At 50.7% G+C, this 12,142-nt stretch overlaps 4 protein-coding genes across 4 annotated transcripts; 2 read left to right on the top strand and 2 right to left on the bottom strand.

The window, feature by feature from the left end:
* The first annotated feature begins 4 nt into the window (after window positions 1-4).
* On the top strand, window positions 5-1,843 carry ASPBRDRAFT_42872 (betaine-aldehyde dehydrogenase). Its single transcript, XM_067624885.1, has 2 exons — window positions 5-617; window positions 701-1,843. The coding sequence occupies exons 1-2, from the start codon at window positions 133-135 to the stop codon at window positions 1,713-1,715; spliced, it is 1,500 nt and encodes a 499-aa protein (XP_067478777.1). The 5' UTR covers window positions 5-132; the 3' UTR covers window positions 1,716-1,843.
* Window positions 1,844-2,057: 214 nt separating this feature from the next.
* ASPBRDRAFT_567393 (putative glucosamine-6-phosphate deaminase) lies at window positions 2,058-3,642 on the bottom strand. Its single transcript, XM_067627614.1, has 4 exons — window positions 3,559-3,642; window positions 3,437-3,498; window positions 3,198-3,346; window positions 2,058-3,143 (listed from the first exon to the last, which is right to left on the bottom strand). Coding segments are annotated over exons 1-4 (1,068 nt in total). The 5' UTR covers window positions 3,561-3,642; the 3' UTR covers window positions 2,058-2,288.
* Window positions 3,643-5,360: 1,718 nt separating this feature from the next.
* ASPBRDRAFT_42867 (putative beta-N-acetylglucosaminidase) lies at window positions 5,361-9,136 on the top strand. Its single transcript, XM_067624884.1, has 4 exons — window positions 5,361-5,786; window positions 6,122-6,240; window positions 6,353-8,865; window positions 8,930-9,136. Exons 1-4 carry the CDS (start codon window positions 5,737-5,739, stop codon window positions 9,041-9,043), a joined length of 2,796 nt encoding a protein of 931 aa, XP_067478775.1. The 5' UTR covers window positions 5,361-5,736; the 3' UTR covers window positions 9,044-9,136.
* A 1,690-nt stretch (window positions 9,137-10,826) lies between these two features.
* Window positions 10,827-11,327, bottom strand: ASPBRDRAFT_673952 (uncharacterized protein; the record flags this gene model as incomplete). The annotated part of the gene is made up of 2 exons (XM_067628882.1): window positions 10,827-11,229; window positions 11,251-11,327. Coding segments are annotated over 2 exons (462 nt in total), but the record flags the coding sequence as incomplete, so codon positions are not given.
* Window positions 11,328-12,142: the final 815 nt, after the last annotated feature.

Raw genomic sequence — 12,142 nt, 5'->3', positions numbered from 1 at the left:
CCCCCCCCCTTCTTCTCAACCTTCTTGAATCCCATCATCTCCTTTCAGTGGTCTTACCACACTTCATCAACTTTCTCCCTCATTATCCCTCATCTCTCATCTCTCATCTCTCATCTCTCATCTCTTCTAATTATGTCGTCCCTCCCGTTTCCTACACGCCAACTCTACTATGATGGCAAGGTCCAGCCTGCCACCTCCGGCAAGACTTTCCAAACCTTCAACCCTTCCAACGATACCCCGCTGGCCGAGATTCAAGTCGCCGCACACGCCGATGTAGACTCGGCCATCGCCGCTGCCGACCGGGCCTTCCCTTCCTGGTCTCAGACTCCTGCCATCGCTCGTGCCCGCATCCTTCAGAAAGCTGCCGCCATTCTGCGGGAGCGCAATGATGAAATTGCTCGTGTTGAAACTTTTGATTCCGGAAAGGCCTACACGGAGACGAGCACCGTGGATGTGGTCACTGGTGCCGATGTCCTAGAGTACTATGCGAACCTGGTGGGTGGCGGTGGTCTGAATGGCGAGACCACCCAATTGAGGGAAGATGCATGGGTATACACGAAGAAGGCCCCGCTGGGTGTCTGCGCGGGTATCGGCGCATGGAACTACCCTATCCAAATGTAAGCACAACTTACAAACACCCCCCTCCCCTCCCTACAATCGGGGTTTGGACATCAACTGAAATCCAACAAAATACTATCAGTGCGCTCTGGAAATCTGCTCCTTGCTTGGCTGCGGGAAATACTATGGTTTACAAGCCGAGTGAATTCACCCCGCTTCACGCTCAGACGTTGGCTCAGATCTACACGGAAGCTGGTCTTCCCGCAGGTGTCTTCAACGTGGTGTATGGTGCAGGCGACGTGGGTGCCTACCTGACTGCTCACCCCACGATTGCCAAGGTTTCTTTCACGGGCCAGGTGTCCACCGGTATGAAGGTCGCTGGGTCCGCCGCCGGCAACATGAAATACGTGACCATGGAGCTTGGAGGCAAGAGTCCCCTCATTGTTCTTCCTGACGCGGAACTGGAGAATGCCGTGGATGGTGCCATGATGGCCAACTTCTACAGCACTGGCCAGGTTTGCACCAACGGTACCCGCGTTTTTGTTCCCTCGAGCATGAAGGCTGCTTTCGAAAAGCGCCTTCTGGAGAAGATGCAGTACATCCGCCCGGGACCTCTATTCGACGAGGCCACGAACATGGGACCCCTGAGCTCAGCTGTCCACATGGAGAAGGTGGCCTCCTACATCCGCCACGGCATCGAGACGGATAAGGCCACTCTCCTGTATGGTGGGCTGGGCAAGCCGCAAGTCCCCAAGGACTTGGAAAGCGGATACTGGGTCCGACCCACTGTCTTCACTGACTGCACGGATGACATGCGCATTGTCAAGGAGGAGATCTTCGGTCCTGTGATGTCTATCCTCTCTTATGAGACTGTCGAGGAGGCGGTGAAGCGGGCAAACACCACCGAGCTTGGTCTGGCTGCGGGTGTCTTCACCAAGGACCTCAACCTGGCCCACCGGGTCATCGATCAACTGCAGGCCGGTATCACCTGGATCAACAGTTGGGGCGAGAGTCCGGCCGAGATGGCCGTCGGTGGCTGGAAGAACAGCGGCGTGGGCGTGGAGAACGGTCGTCGTGGCATTGAAGCCTGGGTGAGAAACAAGAGCACCCTGGTGGATATGAACGGCGCCGTTGCCACCGTCTTCGCCAAACTGTAAATGAAGTATGTTTAATGACCTGCCTATATATATGTGTGTTTGTGTGTGTATGTCTATGTCTATAGAAACAGATGAATGAAACGAAGTACATATACCTGAATGTCGAAAGTCGTTCAAGACGTCACTATACGTGTAGTTAGTAGTATCCTCGTACTAATACTATCAATTTACACTAATATCTCTTCGTTACCCGCAAATAGCAACGGAACAATATGTATAATTATCAGACAACATACCAATGTATATAACGTGTCATTCATTCGTCTTTTTGTACAGTCTCGGCCAATCTATGTTTGTTCAGCAATTAACGCCATGTAAATCCATCTAGTATCTTTCCAGGCACACAAAACAGAAATTTCCAATGCATACCGCAAAGAGACAGCTCGTCTAGCTATCAAGTTCGCGAAATGGATGCCAATGAAAAGAACAAAGCAAAATGAGTTCAAATGAACGACCCCCGGCGCAATCTACGATTCAGCCCTTATCCCCCATTGATCACCATCTACCAACAATCCAAAGTCGGTCGGATACTGTCCCCTCGAGCTAGATAGTCTCTCAACCTTGCCCCCCAACTCAATACGATGCAACCCGTGAGCCCATATGATCAAAGAACATATCTCCCTTCAGTGTCGAATCCAGCCCTCCAATCGCCGAGTCAACCATACGTGAAGACATGCTGTCCGGTGTGAGTTCCTCATCCTCTACCGATGCGTTGAGTTCCGTGTTGATTCGGAGGTCCTTGGGTGCTTTTTGAGGAGTGATGTGCGACGGCTGCGATTTCCCGACCCCCACTGGGGCAGGAACGTATGTCCTGGGTCTGTAGACCAGAGGCGGACCTTGAGTACGCGCATCCGTACCAGATTGTTCGATTGATTCGAAATACCGGACAGTCTTGACCTTCAGCTCCAGAGTTGCATCTCGGTCGCAGACAATCAGCGCATATGGGTGTAGCTGCAACGCTGAGAGTGTCCACATGTGGTTGATGCCGCCTTCTAGACCTTTCTCCACAGCAAGAGCCTTGTGGGCACCGGTAGCCACAATGACAACTTCACGAGCATCCATGATAGTCTGAATGCCCACGGTCAGTGCCCTCCGCGGCACCAGGTCCAAGTTATTGCCGAAGAATCGCGAGTTAGCCAAGATTGTGTCATATGCCAGGGTCTTGACACGAGTATGACTGCTCAAGGAGGAGCCTGGTTCGTTAAAAGCAATGTGCCCGTCTGGACCCACGCCACCCAGGAAGAGCTCAATACCGCCATAGCGAGCGATTCGTGCTTCAAAAGACGAACACTCAGCCGCGAGATCGGGTGCGTTGCCATCCAGGATGTTGATGTTCTGGGGCGGAATATCCACGTGGGAGAAGAAGTGCTTGTACATGAAGCTGTGGTAGGACTCCGGATGGTCACGAGGCAGTCCAACATATTCGTCCTAGTTCAGTTAGGAAAACCAGCCCTGCTTGCACGAGGAGTTAAGAATACATACCATATTGAACGTTACGACATTTCTGAACGAGATATCACCCTCCCTGTACCGGCGCACTAGTGTCTTATAGATGATTTCAGGGCTGCTACCAGTCGGGAGTCCCAGCACAAAAGGCCGATCTTCACTTGGCTTGAACGACTTTATGCGACCTAGTAGAGCACCTTTAGTAAATGGACATATCGATGTGTGGCCCAACGAAGAGTACTATGGAAGCATGATGGGGTCTCCGGAAGACATACGGATGATGTAATCTGCAATGTACTGTGAAGCTTCAATGCTAGTCTCTCTAATGATTACTCTCCTAAAGAGGGACATTAGTTGAGATCCATAAGAAGCCGCTTCTCAGGGACGGGTATCATACATGATGGAAGGAATCCGAAGGTGGATGCGAAGACTACTACGTCACTGATAAGAATGAAGGGGCGATAACAATGAGGGGTGTCACAACAGCAACAGCGAGGACAAAGAAATGGAAGTCAGGATGGCTTGTAGATGTATGATGGGAGATTGGGATGTGTATGAAGAATGTCAAAGGTAGAAAAAAGATGAGGAGGAGTAAGGAGGAGTAAGGAGGAGTAAGAAGGAGAGAGAGTAGAGAAGTAGTTGGAGGGGTGGGAAGTTTTTTTCTTTGGGAGATGCGAAGAGGAGAGGAAGAAGAATGAGGCAGGGTACCGTTGGGAGGTTAATAATGATTGTTAGAGCGGGCAGCTCCATCCCAACCGTGGCTCTGTTACAGTGCAGTTCCCAGTCTATCCGGTAGGTCTGGATCGATCGGCCGTGTGGAGTGTGACAGGAATGATACATGGACGTGCTGGGCGTGTCATAGCCGGGTACTACTACTAGTACTCTAGTAGTAGTACTAGACTTTCAAGTGAGATCTACATCGAGACAACGCCCAGATCACCCACGATAGGTGATGACGACGACCTCGCCGCTATGATACACCAAAAGAGTATATTCCGAGCGAGTGAAAGGGTTTGCCTTCACTGACAGGAATGCGTGAGTCGAATTGTTCTCCAAGGTAGATTTCACAGGTATCAGGTTGGTAGTCAGGTAGCTGTCCGATGACGCAGCGCTTCCATTGCTGGTAATCTTGTCATTTTTTTCAAGAACTATGAGTCCTATGAGGCTGCCAATCAGAGTTCCGCGTTACTATCAAGGAAGCTGCAAAAGAACCTGAACGGGTTAGCCGAGAGACCGGGAGGGGTGGGTGAAAAGAAAAAATTGAAAAATGAAAAAGCGATTGTCACCAAATGGTATCATCAGCAACAACAACGTGATGTTGCAGAAGGGGGTGGCATGGGGCGAATCGGCTGAGAAGATGCTCAAAGAAGCTTGCCAAGGAGGACATCCCCGAGGCAGGTGACCGTGGTGTCACTGGCATACTACTTTGGTACTCACTATGTCTCCGTACTATCATGTTTGATGATAACAACTGATAAAGAGTTGAGGGTGGGGGGCCCACGCCTAACCCGACGGGGCAGCGTCCCAGTGCTTCCGTTTCATTCAATTGGTTCGAATTTGTTGACGGGCGCTGCCGTTGCATTCGGCCATCGCGGCAAACCGGGGAAACAAGCCCTGTGTGTCACAGACCCATGCAACCCTGCAGGCTCCCTCCGCTGTGACCAATTGGTAAGGTATGGTACAAACATACCCGTCCGAGAGGCGTCTGTATGGTACGTATCAAACTGGAAATCCTTCCTATCTGTCATCGTTTCGGTATTGTAAGGTGAATGTATCTCCGGTACACCACGTGAGCTCTTGACGGAGGTTGTCCGGCGGAACATCTATTCTTCCAGCACATGGGGGCTGGACATGCCAATACCGAGACCGGTGCAGGGAGGAAGGATTGCCTGCCATCCATGTTGATTCGACTATCATTCTATCTACACGATGGACTATAGGATGGGCATCTTCTAATGTTCATTCTCCTCCTGAACTAAGGCACTTCCTAAGCTTACCTAGAGTCTAGTCTACAAGGCTATATACACTGGTTTCTAGGTACTCTAAAACTCCGTTTCCTGGGAGTTATTGGCTCCTTGATTACCTGCTTGTTGTCAGCGCGGCAGTCGACCGGATCTTGGACAGACAAGACAGACAAGATTATCATTACCAGTGGTAGCCTGAGGTGTTAGTCAGGACTTCCCTTCCTGGAAGATTGGAGGCTCGCTCAACCGGCCACTCATCATCTGAATCTCTTCTTACGATTCGCCCGGGCTTTATCTAATTTATGAAGCTTGCGAGCTAAAGCAGAAGGTACTACTACTAGTTTGGTATCGACTGCCGGCGCCGGCGCGTGTCCGCTCACTTTCTCTGACGTTTGCAACCGATTACCTTATTGACTGGGAATCCCTCCACTCCGTCCGATCAGTGGCTGCGTTCCGTTCCATACCTACAGTGCCTCCCATATCAGTGCTACTACTACTACTATTACTGCCATTGTTGCTACTTACCACCTCCCCCCCCATCTATCATCCCGAACCGAGATTTCCTTTCTCCGCCATTGCACCCGCAACATTCCTTCCCACGCCGGGCTCTCATGGCTCCCAAAGAGGACATGCTGCCGCCTGGCTGGGAGGATCTAGACAGGTAGGAGTGTATAGCCTTGGCATTCCCTTTTATCTTTTATTCTCCATGAATTCTATTATTCGACCCTTTCTGGTTCCTTACGCCATCGATACTTCCCAAGTTACGAATTTACACCATCTGTTGAAGATTAGTTTCTGTACTTGCCTGTTCCGGAAGAAAGAAAATATGTTACTCGTCCTCGTCGGGTTATTCTTGCCATGCATCCCTAACATCCAATCTACCTTCTTATCCCACGTGGCTCACCCTTCATCCCTTCGGAAACCCTCCTCATCGTTGCATCTCTACTATCCATCGATCATGGCTGACGGTTAGGCTGCCACATTGTCCCTCGGCAGGCAGATGGGCCAGCTTTTTATGATGGGCTTCGACGGAACATCTGTTAGCCCTCAGATTCGCACATTGATCAAAGACTACCATCTGGGCTCGGTCTTACTCTCTGCCAAAAATCTTAAATGTATCTCCGCACCCTACCCATTTCTTCATTTATCATTCCGACCTTGAAAGGAGTTGCCTTGCAGTCATATCGCTTGCCATACTGTATATCCAGGATGCTGATCCACGTCTAGCTGCCGAGGATGCAACGCGACTGGTCCTGGAACTCCAGACAATTGCCCGGGATGCCGGCCACCCGGTGCCACTGCTCATCGCCTTGGATCAAGAAAATGGAGGCGTGAATAGCCTGTATGATGAGATATACATCCGACAGTATCCTAGCGCCATGGGTATCGCCGCTACGGGATCGAAAACTCTGGCCCATGAAGTCGCAACGGCCACTGCACAGGAGCTCAAGGCTGTCGGCGTCAACTGGATCCTCGGTCCAGTTCTAGACGTACTCACAAACGTACGGAATCAGCCTCTGGGCGTCCGCACCACTGGTGACGACCCGCAAGAGGTGTCGCAATACGGCGTGGAGTTCATGAGGGGCTACCAAAAAGCAGGTTTGGTCACCTGTGGCAAGCATTTTCCTTCATATGGTAACTTGGAGTTTCTCGGGTCTCAGACCGATGTCCCAATTATCACGGAGTCACTGGAACAGCTCAGTCTCACCGCGTTGGTACCTTTCCGCAATGCCATTGTCCAGGGGCTGGACTCCATGATGGTTGGGGGTGTTTCGATGTCCTCCGCTGGGGTGAACGTCATGCATGCCTGTCTGAGTGAGCAAGTCGTCGATGACCTGCTACGTAAGGACCTGAAGTTCGAAGGCGTTGTCGTTTCGGAGTGTCTAGAAATGGAGGCACTCACGCACAACATTGGCGTTGGCGGAGGAACGGTAATGGCAAAAAATGCAGGATGTGACATTATCCTCCTTTGCCGGTCATTCCAGGTGCAGCAAGAGGCCATCAATGGCCTGAAACTCGGCGTGGAGAACGGTATTATTGGGCGGGCCCGCATAGAGCAGTCGTTACGCAGAGTTCTCAACCTGAAAGCCAAATGTACCTCCTGGGAGCGGGCCCTCAATCCTCCCGGCATCCCTTCGCTTACGCAGATGCAACCGTCTCATACCAGCCTCTCGACCCGAGCATACAATAACTCTATCTCAGTGGTGCGGGATAAAAAGAACCTCATTCCTCTTTCCAACATCCTGGAATCAAACGAAGAGCTACTTCTACTTACACCATTGGTGAAGCCGCTGCCTGCCTCAGCCGTATCCCGCTCCGTAAGTGAGCACTCAAACATGTCGCTTGATCCTATATCGTGGGACCGGACGGCTTCCGTGCTAAGCGGCGAAAGTGTCTTCAAGGAGCTCGGACGGTCTCTTTCGCGGCAGAGGAGTGGCCGTGTCTTGCATACATCCTACACGGCTAACGGCGTGCGTCCGATCCATGAAAATCTCATTGACCGGGCCAGCGCAGTGATTGTTGTTACTGCAGATGCTAACAGAAATCTATACCAGCATGGATTTACTAAGCACGTCTCCATGATCTGTAGATCACAGTTTACCCCATCTGGTGAAGCTCGTGAGAAACCACTCATTGTTGTCGCTGCCAGTTCCCCATACGACTTCGCAATGGATCCGTCTATTGGAACCTATATTTGCACTTACGATTTCACTGAGACCGCACTGGAGGCCCTGGTCAAAGTGCTCTATGGGGAGTTGAACCCGGTTGGCTCATTGCCTGGTTCTATAAGCCGCAGTCAGAAGCTGCACCAAGCAAGACAGCATTGGCTGGTAGAAACTTGGAATGAGGAAAGGGATGCACGCTCTTTAGATTCTCTTTTGGATGCAGTTAGAGAAGATTGCGCCCAAGGACAACGATCCGAGTTATTGGGCGTAACATCGAGCAGCTTCCTGCTTCGGCGGGAGGAGATTGACGAAGCGCATTTTGTCGTTCGAAACAGCAGCACTCAAGCATTGTACGGCTTTTGTTCAACGTACTTCTTTCGCTCCACGGGAACTGGCGTTATTGGATCTTTGATTGTCCATCCTGCGAGACGAAAGTTATCGATTGGCAATTCACTCCATAGCCGCGCCATTCGAACCCTTCTTCAGCGAACAGGGGTGAAAAGATTCCAGCTCGGCTCACGACTCCCAGGAATATATCTTGGCATCCCATCGGCGAACCCAGTAGAACGTAAAAGGTTGCGGCAATGGTTTGCGAACCTGGGCTGGAACACGGCACTTTCGCGGCCTGTTTGCAGGGTGGTGCTCCGCAACTTGACCACTTGGACGCCACCCGAGGGGCTGGTCTATGGCCTTCAGAATGCAGATGTGACCTATGACCTCGTCCATGGCTGGGATTATGCGGATTCCATCCTTGATCATATCAAGACGAACTCCAGGCAAGGTGTCATCGACATCTACAGGGTAGCTCTAGAAGGGGCTCCACATTGTGGCATCATCCGGGCCACACGGCCTGGCGATGGGGCGATTTTGGGAAGTGTAGTCATATATAACGGACGGGCGACCCTGGCAGAACACATGCCCGCGTTGAAGTCTATTCAAGTCCCGGCGGGGGGGATCTCATCCCCCGTTATCTCGCCTTCGGTGGGCGAGTACGCCACAGTCATGCAGGGGTTGGTCTTGCTGGGCATCAAACAGATCCGCAAGCAAGGCGCCGAGGCTGTGATCATGGACTGTGTAAGTGACCATTCCGTTTACTTGGCGTGCAACAAGATCCGTCGTATTAACATAACGACCCCAGGTTGATGGCGATAGTAATTTCGACTGCTTGTCCGGCCTGGGCTTTAGCACACTGCACAGCTTCGAAGAAGTCAATTGTGATTCAGCGACATGGACCATGGTACCTGGATCTTGACCATTGCTTTTTTTTTCCCTCATGTGTACCCTCCAAATCCTTTCTTGGTTTCAATATTCATTTGCTTGATTGCCTGCTGCCATATGTATGATCTTATGGGGGCTTCTCGGCATCGTACATACGATATCCACCATATATTTGCATTTTCCTTGTGACATGCTGTCTTGCCTTATTTCGCGAGCTCTTTTGTTGAGAGAGACCAACGTCTTTGTTCTCCTCTATTGTCATTTTAAATACCTTCTAAGCTGGTTCCATCGAGCCGATCAGCCGAGTGTGACTCCAGGACTGACCAACGTAGGTGCAAAACGATGGATTATTTCGGTGGACACTACTTTAGGGGGTCAACGGCTCGCTCGGACGTCGTCACAAGCAGGAACTGAAGAGACATGATGGATGCTTTGCGACAATGCCGATCGTTGCTTAGATGATCCACGCGATAGTGCCGGTGCGGAAATTAAATTCGGAGTGGAGCGCTGCTGGGCCGGAGGATGTTTGCGAAGCGTTGACTGATAGATACTGCGAAAACATCCCAACGCACCATGTCCCGAATGCGGTTGCTATAGCCCCTCACTAGCGTTCTAGACTCAGTCGGGGAGAGTTGAGACTTCCGCGCAACGGACATGATTTTTTATTTGTTGAGTATCAGTCATTGTTTTGGGATCCCAGTAACGATCCCGACAGTAGTATACACAGGTCTCTTCTGGTCTGTAAGATCGACTGAGCAAGTCAAAGCCGTCACCCGTGAGAAATACGCCGCGGAACCTCGGGATTTGCGGTATGAACTCCACTCTCACCTCCGAGATCCTCCCGATGGGTTTGGGCTTTGGGAGAAGTGTATGGAGTAAAGTCCAGTCCAGACAAAGAGGAAAAGGAAGGGCCACAGAGGCGAAGGAACCGGTGGCTGTCTGTTCCACGGCGACAAGCCATCCCTGCTGCTGCTTTCGGACATCGGAGCCAAACTGGGTCCGGCCAACAGCAGGGAGGAAGCCGGTCTCTTGGATTGGGTGGTTTTCAAGGTACTAGCTGAATCTTACTAGCTAGCTAGCTAGTTAGTTCTCCCCAGTGCAGTCTTGCACTCCGTACCCATGGATATTCACTGATCCATTGCAGTTAGAAGTATCTACTCGGTGGTAGGTAGTAAATCTGACCCGGTTAAGTTGTCTTCTGCGGTCTCTATTGACCAGATTCAGTAGCTTTAAGCCCCACACGCGTGGAGAAGGCAGAGGGGAGGATCGAATCGGCTTGGATTAGACTGCAGTTCCACCCCGCGGGTTGGCGGTCCGTCCGGTTGCGGTGTGCCACTTCAATCAGTTCAGTTGGAATATCCTTCTTCTGCTTCATCGGCTAATGGAATCTTTTTTTTGTATTTTATCCTGTTCTATTTTATCCCATTAATGTGTATTTAATTAATCTCTACTTGTACATTCGCACCCGGCTTTTTCATGTCAATTTCCCGCTTTCGAACTTTTTTTCCTTCCTTCTAAAATAGTAATGACAATGGTAATGGTAATGATAATTCCGGTCCTACATGGGACCTGAAGCAGACCAAATTTAGAATGTGCAGATTATAATCCACTCAACCCAACCTGGGAACTCAGAATGACGACATGGTGCCATTCTCGACGTCAGATTGGGGATAATCAGCATTGGTTCCCTCACACCCCTGAGAAAAAGAAAAAGTGGCCAGGGACGGACGCTCTAAGCAGGGCCAGTCAAGGAACCTGCTTTTGCCTCTTTTCCAAAAGCACGCGCAGGCCACCATAACCGTAGAGTCGGGCACAGCAGCTGAGCCAATGAGGTACTAGTTCCATGACTTAATTAGCCCCGACCTGACCGACCAGAACAAACATGTGACTGGGGCGGCGGCCACCACCCCCCAAAGATTCACCTCGCAGCTGCGATCCCGTCTTCGTGTCATGCTAGAATCGGACTGGTGATCAGCACAGGATGGGTGAGATTTTCGCCCAACCCAAAATGGCACCAAGTCTAGACTCCAGACCATGAGATGGAGGTAAATATTATCTAGATACGGATTTCCACTGGCAGGTGTAAGGCTGGGGCCAAGCACGCCCTGAGAGGGGCCCGCGACGAAAGAAAACACCGAGAAAGGATGCAGGTGTTTTTGACTTTCGAGGTTGGTCCCACAAGGACTGGCTTGTGATCCTGTCAGCCTGTCACACTTGATCCTCTCCTACTTCAGTACTTACTTTGGTCTCCCGCTGGTGTTTGGCTCTTTTGTGTGGAGAGGGGGGAGGGTAAAGGTTGTACCGTAAGCAAGTAAGTACGAAGCAGTCAGCATTTTGAACGAATTGCGTCCCTGCCTTTTTCATGCTTTGAATCCCTTGCATACGAGAATTGTTCCTTTCCTGAGACTTGATTGATTCTCGCCATACAGATGGACAGAACAACAGTATAATATCATAATAGCTTTTATTTCTTTCATTTTTAATTTCGTTATACTTTTCTTCCAGTCATACAAGGAGCCCTGCAAGCTCTTCTGCAGTTCAAGACCCTAGATTCAAGCAACATAAGCCATGCTACTTGCAGGTGTCTTGAGAGGCTTAATATTCTTCTGCTCTCTTCAAATGTGTCTTCCGTGTTGGTGAAAGAAGCATACCCATACACATACACATTGAGGCATTATTTATTACCCTCGAACCATTAGGGGAAGAAGAGATAATTGCCTCGTAAACAATCCTACTAACTCTCAACGTCCAATGATGGCAATCACTTTTGGTGGGCCCACACGCTCCCAGGTCCCGCTACTTACTACACCTCCGTACTGAGGAGATACTGGAGTGGAACTTAGCTGCATACCCAATTTCCCACAACTAAGCTGTATACGGTTAGCGCAAATTTAAACGCAGCTTATTGCAATGAGTTAGACTCGAATTGCTCTGCAGCTCGTGCCGCCGGTTCGAGAACGAGCAAATTGCGGACCAATCTTCAGACGCGGCTAATCCGGCTTTGTCCCAGAGACTGAGACATACCAGTCGGTCGTAGCCAATCATGTTTCCCAACTGCCTTCTGAGCCCCCTCGATGGTGGCCACCCGGCTCTCACTGCAGGCTGCTTGGAGAGCTGGGCAAAGGATAATGAT

The sequence above is a fragment of the Aspergillus brasiliensis genome (assembly GCF_001889945.1).
Source record: "Aspergillus brasiliensis CBS 101740 unplaced genomic scaffold ASPBRscaffold_6, whole genome shotgun sequence".
In the NCBI taxonomy this organism is placed as follows: Eukaryota; Fungi; Ascomycota; class Eurotiomycetes; order Eurotiales; family Aspergillaceae; genus Aspergillus; species Aspergillus brasiliensis.
The sequence above is the reverse complement of the archived record's forward strand: the minus strand, read 5'-3'. Positions and strand labels throughout refer to the sequence as shown.